Source organism: Abramis brama (assembly GCF_963993115.1).
Source record: "Abramis brama genome assembly, chromosome: 12".
Taxonomy (NCBI): Eukaryota; Metazoa; Chordata; class Actinopteri; order Cypriniformes; family Leuciscidae; genus Abramis; species Abramis brama.
Window position 1 is genome coordinate 15,810,594 of NC_139974.1, and position 16,730 is coordinate 15,827,323.

Sequence of the window (16,730 nt, forward strand, 5' to 3'; positions counted from 1 at the left end):
ATCTCGGCCAGCTCTTATGTAGATAGTTTAAACAGGAGGTATAATTCATTTTGAATATATATAGTAGGCTATCTTTGCTCTTATTAATCTACTTGTTCCAGAGCAAGTCGATTTGGCCAAGGGCAAAGTTTATTTAACTGAAATCCTGTTCTATAACTAGTGCTTTTGTACTTTTGACTGAATTGTTTGCTTGTTTATTTCCTATTGTACAAACTTATTATACTTTTATAATGGCCAATATTGTTTATTTAAATATTATTTTCCAATAATAATATATTAGATAAATATCATGCCGTATTTGGTATTAAGAAAGGGTCCGTTAGTGATTGTGATTTCGACTTCAGTGAACGTTACATTAATTTATTGCGCCATTAGATGGCAGTAAAGACTGTCTTTATGAGTGAGTCAGTAGCAAAGATTTTTATATTGAAAGGGACTGAAACAAGATTGTAAATAGGGGTGGAATGGATCGCTGTTGATCCGTTATCCGTACGGTTCAAGCCCCACGGTTCGGCATGCATGTGATTCGCGGATTAACTTCTAAATTTAACCAACATAGAGTGAAAGTTTATAATTTGGATGTGTTTTGTCTTGCCAATTTACGCATTCAAACTATTTTAAATGCAGAAGAAGAGGCCAAAATCGGGACTTGCTCGTTATCTGTACGCTCAGCCGCACACACCTGAAGCGAGAGAGAGGCGCATTCAGATAGCGCTCGAACACCTAATTAATTCCTCTTTCGCATTTTCTTGCCCTTGAACGGACACATAAACACAAAATTATGTCAAAATACCCGTCTCGGCAAGTATTCTCTCATTTATGTCATAGGTGAACAGTTGAGAAAGAAGAAACCGGATGTTTGTCAGTTTTTTCGGTACATGCTGTCGGTCTTAAAGTGACAGCACACACCTAATATTCCTACTGTTGTCTGTGTCATTAATAAAACAACAAAATACAGCTTTAATAAAGATGAAACTATATATTTAATTTCTACAGTGAACAAATAGTGTTATTTTACATTTATTTTAAATTATAATTAATTTCTGTACCTGAATACTAAACTGTTGCTTGTAATTTGTGTATTTGTTCTTATTTTATTACTGACTGTTAACTTAATAATGTGTGAACTTAATCAGTTAGGCTAGTAGTTTTTGATGTAGTAGCTTAGCTATCGAAGAACTTCAAGTGAGCTTTAAGTAATAAATGAAAAGCAAAGTTACCCTCCCCCCATATATATATATATATATATATATATATTTTTTTTTAAATTTTATTATTATTTATTTTTTTAGCTGATCCGAAAAATTATCCGATCCGTGGCTCAAAAACTGTAAATGATCCGAACTGTGAATTTTGTTATCAGTTCCACCACTAGTTGTAGAAAAGGATATTATTTTTACTTCGAACAACACCTTTTAAGACGCAACTTACATTGCATTAACTAGCGCTGTCATGGGAGATCCCCTTAAAAGAATAGTACAAAAAATTCTGTTATCATTTACTCACCCTCAAGTACTTTCAAACCTGTATGAATTTATTTCTTCTGCTGAATGCAAAGGAAGATATTTTGAAGAATGTCAGTAACCAGAAAGTTGATGTATCCCATTGACTTCCATAGTAGGAAAAAAAAAATACTATGGAAGTCAATAGGGTACATGCACTGTTTGGTTACTGACATTCTTCAAAATAGCTTCTTTTGTGTTCAGCAGAAGAAGGAAATTTATACAGGTTTGAAAGAACTTGAGGGTGAGTAAATGATAACAGAATTTTCATTTTTAAGTGGACTATTCCTTTAACTGTTAAAAGGACAAAGACAAAGATATCGCTTTCCTCAGCAGACATTCAAACTGATTTTGTGATTATGAATAAAAGATTGACCTGAAGAATTTCAGCTAGATGCAGGTAATGCACTCGCTTAGTCGATCTCTCTCTTATAATAGGCTACTCTAATCTTTATCATACAATAAGCTTCAATGAAGCAACTCAGCGTTCCTTCATTGCTAGTTCTAAAGAATTAGTAACGGAGACTTGGGCTCAACTGTTAAACTGTCAATTTGAGATTTGAATCTGTGGCGGAAGGAAGTAGTTCCGCACAAAATACACTCTGTTTTTAAAAACACTCCATTGTTGTTTCTTATTTATTTACACACTTGTACCATTGAACTGTTGTATAAACGCAAAATCACACTCTAAGCCGTGCGATATGACTCTATATCAGCCGTGCTGATATAGAGTGATATCGCACGGCTAAGAGTGTGATATTGCTTATATAAGTTTGGGACAAGTAAGATTAGGGTCAGTTTTTTATTCTTTTTTAAATTAATACTTTTATTCAGCAAGGATACATTCAACTGATCAAAAGTGACAGTAAAAACATTTATAATGTTGCAAAATATTTCTATTTCATATAAATAAAATGTTTCAAAGAATCCTGAAAGGTTTTTTTATCATAGTTTACACGTAAATACCCCAAACCTTTGAACAGTAGTGTATATATATATATATATATATATATATATATATATATATATATGTATATATATGTATATACACTCACCTAAAGGATTATTAGGAACACCTGTTCAATTTCTCATTAATGCAATTATCTAATCAACCAATCACATGGCAGTTGCTTCAATGCATTTAGGGGTGTGGTCCTGGTCAAGACAATCTCCTGAACTCCAAACTGAATGTCAGAATGGGAAAGAAAGGTGATTTAAGCAATTTTGAGCGTGGCATGGTTGTTGGTGCCAGACGGGCCGGTCTGAGTATTTCACAATCTGCTCAGTTACTGGGATTTTCACGCACAACCATTTCTAGGGTTTACAAAGAATGGTGTGAAAAGGGAAAAACATCCAGTATGCGGCAGTCCTGTGGGCGAAAATGCCTTGTTGATGCTAGAGGTCAGAGGAGAATGGGCCGACTGATTCAAGCTGATAGAAGAGCAACTTTGACTGAAATAACCACTCGTTACAACCGAGGTATGCAGCAAAGCATTTGTGAAGCCACAACACGCACAACCTTGAGGCGGATGGGCTACAACAGCAGAAGACCCCACTGGGTACCACTCATCTCCACTACAAATAGGAAAAAGAGGCTACAATTTGCACGAGCTCACCAAAATTGGACAGTTGAAGACTGGAAAAATGTTGCCTGGTCTGATGAGTCTCGATTTCTGTTGAGACATTCAGATGGTAGAGTCAGAATTTGGCGTAAACAGAATGAGAACATGGATCCATCATGCCTTGTTACCACTGTGCAGGCTGGTGGTGGTGGTGTAATGGTGTGGGGGATGTTTTTTTGGCACATTTTAGGCCCCTTAGTGCCAATTGGGCATCGTTTAAATGCCACGGCCTACCTGAGCATTGTTTCTGACCATGTCCATCCCTTTATGACCACCATGTACCCATCCTCTGATGGCTACTTCCAGCAGGATAATGCACCATGTCACAAAGCTCGAAACATTTCAAATTGGTTTCTTGAACATGACAATGAGTTCACTGTACTAAAATGGCCCCCACAGTCACCAGATCTCAACCCAATAGAGCATCTTTGGGATGTGGTGGAACGGGAGCTTCGTGCCCTGGATGTGCATCCCACAAATCTCCATCAACTGCAAGATGCTATCCTATCAATATGGGCCAACATTTCTAAAGAATGCTTTCAGCACCTTGTTGAATCAATGCCACGTAGAATTAAGGCAGTTCTGAAGGCGAAAGGGGGTCAAACACAGTATTAGTATGGTGTTCCTAATAATCCTTTAGGTGAGTGTGTGTATATATATATATATATATACTTTGAACAGTAGTACATATATATATTTTATACTTTGAACAGTAGTATATATATATATATTTTATACTTTGAACAGTAGTATATATATATATATATATATATATATATATATATATACTGCTGTTCAAAGTATAAAATATAGGTCCTGTCTCTTTGTTTCAGACTGTGATCCCGAGCTCTTTGATAACACACTGAGGTTGCGTGAACATCGTCTGGATGTGGAGGAGCAGCTGCAAGAGGAGATAAAAATTGTTGACAGTTTAAAGAAGGAGTGTGACACACTGGCCAAGAAAGTGAGAGATATTTCTTTCCACTCCCACCTTTATTTCTTTTTCTTGTTTTTCAAAAGAACACCCTAAAGAGACAGTATGTTTGTTTGTGCAGGAGAAGATTGTGCAAATCAATCGCAAGGCAGCAGAGGGCGATCTGGAGCTCATTAATCGAGAAAAGCAGCAAAGGCTGAATGAAGTGGATGTGGTGGTGCCACTCAGACTGCATCAGGTGTGAACATAATTACACATACTGTACTTGCTGATTATCTTATGTTATACTGTACATATATTTACCATCTCAGCCTCTGCTAAAGTGTAACTCACAACCAATATCAAGTCTTTCTCTTTCTCCTTGTCTGAGCAGATTGAATATGTGAATAATGGTCTCTTGCCGGGTAAGCTTGACTCAGCACTGGTCCTGAACACAGCTGATCTACAGCGTTTGCAGAAGCGCCTTAAAGAGTTAAAGGAGGAGAAGACTGAACAGCGAGAACTCTATAAACAAGCCAAACAACAACACGTACAGCTCAGACATGACCTTAAAGACATGGAGGCCAGAACAAAGGGTCAGAGATGTGCATACATGATGACTATTTCAAACCACACACTTACTTGCCTGATAGGATTATCTAGGCAATTTTACAATGTATTATAAACTCAATTTCCAGTCTTTTTTACAAACTGAGGGAAAAGAAAAAGTTATATTTCTTTAAACTTGAGGTATGAGTTTAAGTGTATCAAGTAATACATTACATATATTTCTTTGCAGAGTCAGAAGTACGTTGCGAGCAGCTGATGCTCATGAAGTTTGGAAAGCTGGTTGAACTTGAAGTTCTGCAGACTCTCTCAGGAAACAGGAAGGTAGAAGAGATGAGACAAGAGGTCAGAGAATGGGACGCCAAAAACACACAGGAGCTCAAACACTGGGAGGTACATTGACACAAAGAACCTGTGACTGTTTGGGGGTTGCTTTACACTATCGGTCAGAAGTTTGGGGTCTGTACGTATTTTTAAATACAATAAAAGCAGTAGTATTGTGAAATATTAATACATTTTAATTTCATAAATATATTTTAAAATGTCATTTATTCTTGTGATAGCAAAGCTGAGTTTTCAACAGTAGTGCATGTTATGAGTCAATTATTATGGTTAAATGTGCCAATCTAGAGCAATTGTTCATTATTATTTGTGTGTGTGCAAGGCAAAAGTTACTGAAGCAAGAGAGGCACTGACCGAAGTCACTAAACAGAACACAGAGAGACTACGTAACATGAACAGCCTGCTTAGCCAGAAAAAAGCATTGGACGACCAACTCAACTCCCAACAGAGGAAGACGGTATTCTTTTCTTTCATTATTCGCATTTCATAATTTTCTTTCTTTAGTTCTTCACATTAATAAAGACAGATATCTGACATGATTTGGTTTACTACATTTCCATTTGAATTTCTACAAATTTACTGCAGTTTATTCACAAGCTGCACCTGCAGCTGTGAATTCATATGCAGGACACAGACATTCAAAATGTGTGTGTTTGTTTAAGGTGGGTCAGTTCCAAGGCCGTCTGGTAGAGAAACAGGAACTGCAGAGGCTGCAGCGGCTGGTAGAGGCTCAAGCTCAAGACATTGAGGCTCTCAGTGATGAGATCCGTGCTCTCTCACGCAAAGACGGACACATTCTCCCTCCGCTCGATCCTGTCCCGCCTCCCATTCCCGCCCCGCCCCACAGACACACAGCAAGCAATTCTAGTGTGCACAGGAAACTCAACCTCAGCAGCAAAGCTGTGAAATAGATCCACAGACACACTTTTACCTTAAGTACAAAATCAGCATGTTAGCACACAGACCTCAAACTATCAATCTGTTCCTGTAGACATATACGACAGTCTAAATGCAATAAATTCTTACCTTGGGGATTTTAATATGTTTAGTGTGTCTTCTTCCTCTAGATTTACCTTCTTAGAAACTGCTGTATAACCTTACATATATTTTGTCATAATAATCAGGCAAGTCTCAAATCCAAATCACAATGTCAAAGCACTTACTCAACCATATTAAATAGAAAATGAAACTGTACGTGACCAGTTGATGTGTGACATTGTCCTGTAGCGTGACATGCTTCATCTAAAACAATTAATTAAACATTTACATTCGTTCTGTATGCACTTTTTATGAAATCATATTAAATTCGAGACTTAAATGAATTTGTGCACTTATAACACAGGACTATTTCTATGTATACTATTTTTTTATTATAAAATATTGTGTGTTAATATTAAGAATAATATTAAAATAAACAGTAAACAGTTACAGCACCTACATTTTATATAATTTATTTTCTTTAAAAAAATGTATATTACATTTAAGAAATCTAGTTTACTAGATGTTTGGCATTAAAAATGTCTGTCATTAAATATTATGACGCATACCTCTTCTTCTCGTTTCTACTATTGACATACCTCGACTATTGCCCAGCAGTTTGGTCAAATGTCACTGGTGAATATATGAATAAATTACAACTTATACAGAATAGAGCTGCTCGTGTAGCACTTAGGTGCAGCTATAGGAGAAATATTATATTAATGCACAAAGATCTTAACTGGTTGTTGGTCGAAGATAGACTGTTGTATTCACTGTTAATTTTCATAAGAAACATTTCCATCTCAAAATTGCCTTCTGTTTTGTTCAAGCATCTTTCTTTTAGTGTAGACAATCATCAGTACAGTACCAGACATGCAACTAAAGGCAACTTCACCTTAGCACCTTACCATAGCAAGAACAAATGCCATAAAAAACACTGTTATGTTCAGAGGTATGAAGGAATGGAATAAACTGCCAAAGCATATCATACTAACAATGTCAATAAATTTAAATTATATGTAAAACAGCATCTATCAAAATAATACATCTGACTGTTTATATTTATTTATATATGTGTGTGAATATGTGTGTACATGCACATGTGTAGGTATATTTATAGGCGTATGTGTATGAATGTGTTTTTATATGTGTGTATATCTCATGCCCGTATGAGGGTACATATGTATGTTGATATGTGTATATACATGTGTATATGTATGTGTATGTGTATTTACCTTTTCCATTTATTTGTTGTATTTTTAATGACTTTTTTCTTTTTATGTACATATTTTTCAGGACCCCAGGAAGAATAGCTGCGCAGCACGGCTGTAGCTAATGGGGATCCTTTCAATAAAAACTAAAACTAAACTGACAATAAATGAACACATAAATTAAATCAAATAAGGAAATCTATAATATTTAGCCCTATAAACAAATACAGAGAAATGATGTCACGTCCTTTGTGTGACATTCTGGTGCTGTCAGCTCATGTAGGAACGTTTGACGCGTGACGTCACGAATTTTGCGGCGCTCACAGATTGAGAAATGAAAGGAGGTGATACAGGAGAGGATGCTGTACAGGATGTGCAAAATATGAGCACTCAGAGGAACTAAGAATTAAATCTGATTGGTTTTGGAGGACTGCTATTGAAGACACTATCTCATATTGGTTTTGGAGATTCGAGGACTGCTGTTGGAGACGTTATCTAAATTCCGGTAGTAAAACAATCCGACAATCTAGGTTTCGGGTTCCCTAGGTACAAATGCACATTTCTAGTCTTTGCTTTATCGTTGCCACGTCGTTCACTTGAAGAGGACAGATAATCTGTGGTGCGCGCATCATCCAGACGACGATAAATGTGTTAAATGATTTCCAAATTGACTGGGGATTCCTCACTTGTAAGTATCCAGAGTTATTTATCTAGAGGGTATTAAAGTCATTACATTATCTTGTTTGATAATATATATTATTAGCTACAAGGTGGGCTGTAATGAAATATAGATGTTCAATCTTAATGACTTAATATCAGTTTGTTTGTTTACGCAAGGTTTAGGTACCGCAGAAGATGCGGAGGAACGTCATGACGACACATGCGTAGACACGCCCATTACAAAAACAAACCACATGATCTCATATGAACTAGTATGTGTGTGAGGGCTGTCCTCTGTGTTTTATAATCTCAATATGTACACAGATCTAATACCTATCCAATATTTTTGTAATTCATTATGTAAGATGAGTTTTTATTCCACAGGATTTGTGTGTCTGTGCAGGTAGGCAAATGTCATGGCTGTAATTTTAAATATTGATGTAGGTTTGGGATTTTCAAACGTTTTGATGCCGAGGACTCCCATATATGACAATTCCTTTGCAAGGCACTTTCTTAATTATAAATGTAGCTTTATATTTTCTCTTACACACATGCACACGTGTTTGTTTCACTATGTTAGTGAGGAATTTGCATATAGACTTCCATTGATTTTATTTCACGTTAATGTTTTCTATCGCCTAAATCGGCCCCTACCCCTAAACACAGCCCTCACAGAAATATTTGCAAAACACTAGATGGTCAAATCGGCTAAAACAGATTATTATTATTATTATTATTTTAAATCTAGTGTTTTGCAAATGTTTCTGTGAGGGTTGTGTTGTCGGTTGTCATAATATTTCATTATATAAGTGAGAACATTTGGCCCTCACAAATATAGCAAAACTTGTACACACACACACACGGCTCAATCCTAGTATTTGTGGGGAAATTTTTTGGTCCCCATGAGGAAAACGGCTTATAAATCATCCAGAATGATTTTTTTATGTAAAAATGCAGAAAGTTTTCTGTGAGAATTAGGGGATAGAATACAATTTGCACAGTATAAAAATAAAACATGAAAAATGAAAAACCAATGTGTGTGTTTGTTGTGTGAGGAATATAGTATGCATGAATGATGTGTTGTTTGCAAAATTCTAAATGAAATAACTTTTTTTTTTTATATTGTCATTGATTGTACCAAAGGAAAATATAAAAAATGTTGTATTTTAATGTACATTTACATCATGGACTGTATATTTTTTCTACCCAGTATTAGATAAATTAATAAACATAAAAGGAATCCCCTTGTTACACCTGGTGGTCCTACTTTAGAGTAATGCCTAACGTATTATTAGTTAACAGCAAAACTATCAAGAAGGATGAAAACTGATGCTACAATTTCTCAACACTTAGTCTTGATACCTGTAACAATTACAAACAGGCTTACTTATTTGTGGTTGTTGATGAACCATTCGTCCACAAGATCCTTAGATCACTCTAATACTGAATCGTGGTGTGTGTTATAATCTTCAATCTCACTGGTCTTTGTTTGTTTGTTTATAGAGGGCCAAAGCTGGACATGTTCTAGTATCTCATTAAGAAGTTGCCAAGCTGGACGAGTCCAGTTCTGAGTTCTCGAGAACAGACCCTACAGAACCTGTGCACCTCGGACCCATCCCAGAAGAGCAGTATGTAGGTGAAGGAACCGAGGAACCAGTGCGTTTAGCACCACATGCCCGCTACAGGGACGCAGAAACAATCACAGGTCAGAACGTGCATCATTTCATTACAACATGCATAAGATGCACTAGTGTTGATTTTCACATCTTTCTCTGGGTCTCTGTTGTAGATGTTTGTAACAGCACAGAGCTCCCTGAGGTGGAGATTATCAGTCTATTGGAGGAGCAGTTGCCGGTCTACAGGCTGAGGGCAGACAGTGTGTATGGCTATGAGCATGACGACTGGATCCACACGCCTCTCATCTCCCCCGACACACGCATAGACCTCACCTCTGAGCAGATTGAGGAGACCCTCAACTATTTTTGTGAGTCAAAGATACTTCCTGTCATCATAAAGAGTTATGACCACTAATTGATTTGAAGTTTCATATAAATGTTTGAAATTCTATACTTTTGATGACTAACTCGACGGTTTGGCCTTAGTTACTACTGTTACATAGAGTAACAGTGATGTGGAAAACATGGGTGAGGGTAGAACCAAAAAATGGCAACAATATTGTACAGTTCATCATACTAAAAGAGTTTAGTTATCATTTTATTAAAATATATATTTTTTAATTAATAATAACAGTCAGCTCATTAGTAAGCAAAGCCCGCTGGCCTAGGGCCAGTTTAAGAGGGTTTTAAGAGACAGTAGATCTTACATTCATTGAACTTGTGCATGTGTTTTTCTGCCTTGCAAACCAAAACATTTGTTTTGTTTTTTTGCATTGCATTGTACATTGTTGATGTAAATTGTGCTTTTTTTAACTTTTAACCTAACTGGCTGACATAAATGAAAATGTAAGAATGACTTGTGCTTTTTTTTAAAAGCCAGAATTAGAATTGAAAATGTTAAAAACCTTTCTTATTCTTTGGTTAAGAAAATAAATATTGGTTACACTTTACTTGAAGGGGTGTGCATAAGACTGACATGACTCCTTCATAATCATGACATGGCAGATGTCATAAATATGAAGGAGGTCTTATGCATGTTTATGACAACTGTCATTAAGTGTCATTCGCTCAATTATGACATTTTTAATGCAAATATGACATTGTTTGAGATGTCTTTGTTATGACAACTTGACATAAACCAATACATCATAACCTGTCCGTGTCTTTGTTATGACATTTCTTGACCTCAACTACAGTGGTACAAATTTAATTTGTCATTAAAATGTTATAATGGCTTCATGACAGCCAATGTCAAAACCAACCACATGACAGTTTAATGAAATGTTAACCCATAAAGCTAAGTGGTTTCTTAAGTTTGATAATTAATCTGCTATGTCATGTTTATGACATATTTATGACAGGTTGTGTTGTTTTAGTAATGCCATAACAAAGACATCTCACACAATGTCATATTTGCATTAAAAATGTCATAATTGAGCGAATGACACTTAATGATAGTTGTCATAAACATGCATAAAACCTCCTTCATATTCATGACATGTGTCATGTCATGATTATGACGGTGTCATGTCAGTCTTATGCACACCCCTTCAAGTAAAGTGTTACCTAAACATTTAATGAAATTTTTTATATCTGGCACATCTAAAAATGTTTTACTAATCAAAAATTATAATCTTGTGGTGAAGCCGGTAGAAAAACAAATATTACTTTTGAGCCTTGTGTTTTTTTGTTTGTTTTTTACCTAAATAATTGTTAGATTAGAGTTACTGCTTGTCTTCTGATCCCCTACATTTTATTTTTTAGTTATGATACAATCATTTTCCTAGTAATATAATATGATATTTCAGATTTTTCAGTTTTTAATGAGTCTATGTAACACAATATGTAATGAAGAAATATCAAGGTCATTGTGAAAATGTACCTGTGTTGTCACTGACATGGCTCAGCCAGTAGAAGGTGCTGGTTTCTTTCTTTTGCATCCCTACACTGGTTTCGTAAGTGAGGTACAGTTTAAAATTAAGTGAGTTATTGCTGGGTTTTTTTCTGTTCTTGCAATAGAGTTATTGCTTTTTCACAGGCCTTATTGTTTTCTCAGGTGCCTGAACTGGCATTTGCCATTGTTACTTGTGAGCTGTTTTGTTGAAAGTTAAAGTATATAAATGTTACATATTAATGGAAACATGTTTATAGTAAAATATAAATTACTGTTCAAAAGTTTGGGATTGTTAAATTGTTTAGCTAATGTTTTTGAAAGAAGTCTCTTATGTTCAGCCTATATTTATTTGACCAAAAATACAATCAAAACAGTAATATTGTGAAATATTTTTGTATAATTTAAAGTAATTGTTTTATTTGAATATTTATTTGAATATATTTTAAAATGTCATTTGTTGCTGTGATGGCAAAGCAAAGCTCTTCAGAAATCATTTTAATATTTTGATATTTATAATATTAATTATTTAATTAATTAATTATTAATAAAGAAACATTTCTTACTCTTATCAATGATTTTTTTTTATCTTACTGACCTCAATCTTTTGAATTGTAGTCTAAGTTTTTTCCACTTGAAATAGCCATACATTTTGCTGTTTTCCCTAATTGTTTTTGAATACCAACACATATATCTTCTTTTTTCAATGAACTTCTCTGACTTGTAAACAATGACACATTTTCATTAGCATTCTGAGAATTTGTCTAATTAACCTCTCTGTAGCCTTTTTTCCCCCCAGCGAGTCTGGTTACATAATTGTTATAGATCTCCCCTCTGGGGTATCAGACATGTCGATAAGAGACGCACATGCATCAGTGTAAAAAGGACTTTTAATGCACAATTCCTCTGATTTGCTGCTGCATGTACAAGTATGTCACTGCAATAATAAGCCATTTATTTAACACTAACACACAAAAAAAATAGTGTAGGATTTTGTTTGAAACTATTTCACTCAGAAATAGTATGTAATGTGTGTGTGTTGTAATTGGAATTATTCAACCCCCATTGCAAATCAGGCTTATTGACAAAATTTACAGACTTTCTGTTGTTTGCAATGAACAAATCAAAACAAAAGTAATTGAAATAGCACAACACAACAAATGTTTCAAGTGGTTTCCCCAAATTCAACTGAAAATTCAACTTTTAATGACTTCTGCAGTCTCAAAATTCTTCAACCCCTTCATGTCAAGCATCTTTAGTACTTAGTAGAACACTCTTTTGCTGTTATGACCTGCTGCAAACGAGACACCAGCTTCTGGCAGCGTTCCTGAGAAATCTGATCCCATCATGAGCAATGGCCTCTAGTTCAGTAATATTCTTGTGTTTGCGTGCTGCAACCAGCTTCTTAAATCCCACCAGAGATTTTCTATGGGGTTCAAGTCAGGTGACTGTGATGGGCAGTTGGCCACTGTAGGATCTTCCAGGACTACTTATGCAACCAAGCCTTGGTGGAATTTGAGGAATGATTGTCCTGTTGGAAGGTCCAATGATGCCCAAGTTTCAGCTTCCTCACTGACGGCATGACTTCAGTGAATCCATCTTGCCTTCCACACGCTGCTGGTTTCCAGTGCCAGAGGATGCAAAGCAGCCCCAGAGCATCACCGAGCCCCACCATCATGCTTAACTGTAGACAGTGTTCTTTTCAGCATTTGCTGCATTCTTCTTCCTCCAGACATACCGCTGATCCATAGGGCCGAATAGTTTTGTTTCATCGCTTCTCAGAACACAGGCTTATTTATATGATTTTGAGCAAATTGGAGCCAACTTTTCTTGTGCTTTTGGGTCAGTAGTGGTGTACGTCTTGGAGTTCTGGCATGCATTTAGTACGTGCCTTACTCTGCAAGCTGAAACCTCAGTGCCTGTTGCCACCAAGTCTTGTGGCAGGTCTTTTGCTGTCATTCAAGGCTTTTTCTGAAACTGCCTATCAGAAATCTGATTGCAGCTGTTGATAGCTTCCTTTTTCTGCCCAGTCCAGATAGTGTAACCACTGTTCCTTTAACTTTGAACTTGTGAACTATGCTTCCAACGGTGTGTCTAGGAACATTTAGTACCTTCGCTATCTTTTTGTATCCTGTTCCTTGTTTGTGAAGGGCGATGATATCTTCTCTTAAAGGGACATTCCACCTCTGGAAAGATGAATGTGTATTTCAATTGGGTCATTTATGTAGAAGAAATGTGAAATTATTTTTGAATTTGGAGCTTTCTAGACTGAGAAAAGCCAGAAAATGTATTTTTGGCTCATGTGGATGAAAGACAACAACTCCCAGAATGCACTTGCTTCGCTGCTCTACGAGGCCACTCCCAAGCCACGCCTTCCGGTTAGAGAGCAGTTGTAAACAATAAAGCTAAGCTAAGTCACTAGTAGTCTCCGTGAGTCTGCCCGGGTTTTTGAGATCGCATATCGCACAAAATGTCCGGCATTCGGTTTTTGCGTTCTACAGTCGCCATTCATTGTGTTTACTGTGGCGAGCAGGACGAGACTAGGGCTGCAGGAGAACGACGCGAGGCCGGTGGCGTGATTACTGATGACCGACACCTGTGAGGCACTGGTCTCGTATCTCTCACGGAGGAGCGGGTATTTTCTTAGCAATGGTAAAACGCACATCAACCGATCACGCCACCGGCCTCGCGTCTTTCTCCCGCGGCCCTAGCCTCGTCCTGCTCGCCACAGTAAACATGATGAATGGCGACTGTAGAACGCAAAAGCCGGTGGCGTGATTACTGATGAGCGGCTCCTGTGAGACGCACCGGTCTTGTGGGCTATCTCTCACGGAGGAGCGGGTATTTTCTTAGCAATGGTAAAACGCACATCAACCGATCACTTGTTTAGCGTTCATGTAAACACTACATTCAGATTCACCAATCGGAATGAATTCAGTTAGACTGAAACAAAAGGTGTGCATGTAAACAATGAATGGCGACCGTAGAAAGCAAAGCCGAATCCCGGACATTTTGGACGATCTCGACGGCCGGACATGCAGGTTTATGCCGGTGAAATCAAACGCACTGGCACTGATCTGTGATAGGTCTGTTAGTGCATTAGGTCCAACCCCCTATGGGCGGGTTTGAAAGGGTGGGAACTAGTGCTTGTAGTCTTAACAGAAATCCCCCCCTCTTACACTTCCTCCTACAATGACGCAAAATGACGATTTTTGCGTCATTGTAGGAGGAAGTATAAAGAGGTAAATACAGATTTCTCTCGTCTCAGGGGAAAATGAGAAAATGTTGCACGACCATTCAATAGTATGACTGGGTTTCTAACATTGCAAAGCTTAATGCAAATGGGTGGAGTGTCCCTTTAACTTTTTGGAACATTCTTTTGACTTAGCCATATTTCTAACATGCAGTCAAATGTGACACTCAACAAACCTAGCCAGTTCAGGTATTTCTTGTTTTCTAGCTCAAGCACACCTGGTGCAACTAATGAAGCCCTTGAATAGTTGCATCAGTTGAGTTTGATGGTTTTGAAATCAGTTGAGCTGATTTTTGTGTGAGCGATTTTATTCAGGGGGTTAAATCATTTTGAGACTGCAGAAGTCATTAAAAGTTGCATTTTCAGTTGAATTTGCGGAAACCACTTGAAACATTTGTTTTGTTGAGCTATTTCAATTACTTTTGTTTGATTTGTTCATTGTAAACAACTGAAAGTCTGTACATTTTGCCAATAAGCCTGATTTACAATGGGGGTTAATTAATAATTTTACAACTGTATATATATATAAATAGTATGCTAGTATATTTCACAAGTAATTACAAAGAAACAGCAAGTAACACATTGAATTGAACATGACATTTTGATTTAGAAAGACCTAGATAGTAATTTCTTGTTTTCTTTACAACTTTGAAATTATTTTTTTAGTTTTCTCTTTAGAGTAAATAGACTTACAATAGAATGTTTATAAATAAAGTCATATGTACACAATAGGAAGGGCACACTAATTGCATTGTGTAATTTGTGTAGTAAATTTCGAAACACTTCTTGCAACATTTTGGAAATGTTTTATTTAATGTTAAATCTTTCAAACATGTTCAGTTGGATATTTGACTACAGCGCTTTACATGTTTACCATCTGATTTATGCCTCATATCAGCTTTCTGTGCTGGCAGAATATACTGACAAAGAAAGAGAAATTAACTGTGCCTGGGCCATAAAGAATGATAATGTAATTATCTAATGTAAGTAGTTAATTTTCTTTTTCTGACAGACTCCGCAACCATATTATATTTCATTTGCTGGATGGTTAAGGAATTATTCCAGTCATGTTAATCTTTAGTTCTCTTTCTGTCGGTCACTTGCGACGTTGTGTTGAAATACTGACATTAGGTGTAACTCTTGGGAGCCCCAAACACCTCTGATGTATTTAGTAAAGGCCAATGGAATTGGCATGTGTAATTTGCATGCCTGGCCATACCCCTGAACATTCATGTGGCCGGCGTGCATCACACACTTCAATTTTGTTCTTCTGAGCCTTAGCACAGCATCTCTTCATGATAAGAGAAGCGAATTTCCATTCACTTCGCAACTGCTGCTGGATTCAGAGCACACATCAGCAGTCTCTCTCCAAGTTTTGCACAGAAAAGTGCAGGGAGTCCCCCTGGGTGCATCAGCGGCATTCTAAAAGCTTACTGCTTCCTGCTTAGCTACTGTTTGGACGCTTTTGCTTACTGCTCCGCACTTTGCTCTATCCCTTTATATTTTATCTCCTAATTTTAACTTCAGTAAATCAGCACAGTGCTAAATCGACATAGCTTGGCATCAACGTTAAAACTAGAAACTTTTGTGACTGGAAGATTACTACAAAAAAGGATTGCAGTTCTTGAAACAAAGTTACTTACGGGACTACCAAACCAGACGGAACACACAACAGAGCTTTGTCATGGATGCCCTCAGCATACAGCCGGTGAGTCTCATGAATCTAGTGCTCCACGACAGGCCATACTGAGAAACAAGCTGATCAACACACTAATCGATGGCACAAACAGGGAGCGAGACCCAAAGGCACTTGAGACATCAGATTGTCACGAGCATCACATATTGCTGCAGTAGCATCCTCTACTTCAGATATGGCTATGACAAGGATTGCAAACACTGGTTTCCTACCACTGCCTATACATCTTGAGAACAGATTTGAAGTATTAATGAATGTAGATGAGGAATCCCCAAATGAGATGAATGTGATCGAACACAGACCGAATCAGCCAGTAGCTAACACTGATGCTAACTGGCGCTCAAGACCGAGCAGACAGCGGCACTCAGCTCAGAGCGCAGCCAAGCACAGGACTCTGATAGTGGGTGACTCCATAATCAGAAACATTAGCAGCAGGGATATAACTACGTGCTGCCTTCCACAAGCAACAACTTCTGATG

General features: G+C 37.1%; 2 protein-coding genes across 2 annotated transcripts in view; both read left to right on the plus strand.

Moving 5' to 3' along the window:
• Positions 1 to 5,986, plus strand: part of cfap44 (cilia and flagella associated protein 44) — a 32,607-nt gene extending 26,621 nt beyond the window's left edge. The window contains exons 28-33 of the mRNA XM_084130051.1: positions 3,958 to 4,088; positions 4,180 to 4,296; positions 4,432 to 4,633; positions 4,837 to 4,997; positions 5,269 to 5,403; positions 5,609 to 5,986. Of these exons, the coding sequence (XP_083986177.1) occupies positions 3,958 to 4,088; positions 4,180 to 4,296; positions 4,432 to 4,633; positions 4,837 to 4,997; positions 5,269 to 5,403; positions 5,609 to 5,857 (995 nt within the window). The 3' untranslated portion in view covers positions 5,858 to 5,986. The remainder of the gene's footprint in view (positions 1 to 3,957; positions 4,089 to 4,179; positions 4,297 to 4,431; positions 4,634 to 4,836; positions 4,998 to 5,268; positions 5,404 to 5,608) is intronic.
• A 1,464-nt stretch (positions 5,987 to 7,450) lies between these two features.
• trak1b (trafficking protein, kinesin binding 1b) overlaps positions 7,451 to 16,730 on the plus strand; it is a 79,740-nt gene continuing 70,460 nt past the window's right edge. The window contains exons 1-3 of the mRNA XM_084131916.1: positions 7,451 to 7,823; positions 9,299 to 9,500; positions 9,585 to 9,779. The gene's annotated coding sequence lies outside the window, so the exon portion shown is untranslated. The remainder of the gene's footprint in view (positions 7,824 to 9,298; positions 9,501 to 9,584; positions 9,780 to 16,730) is intronic.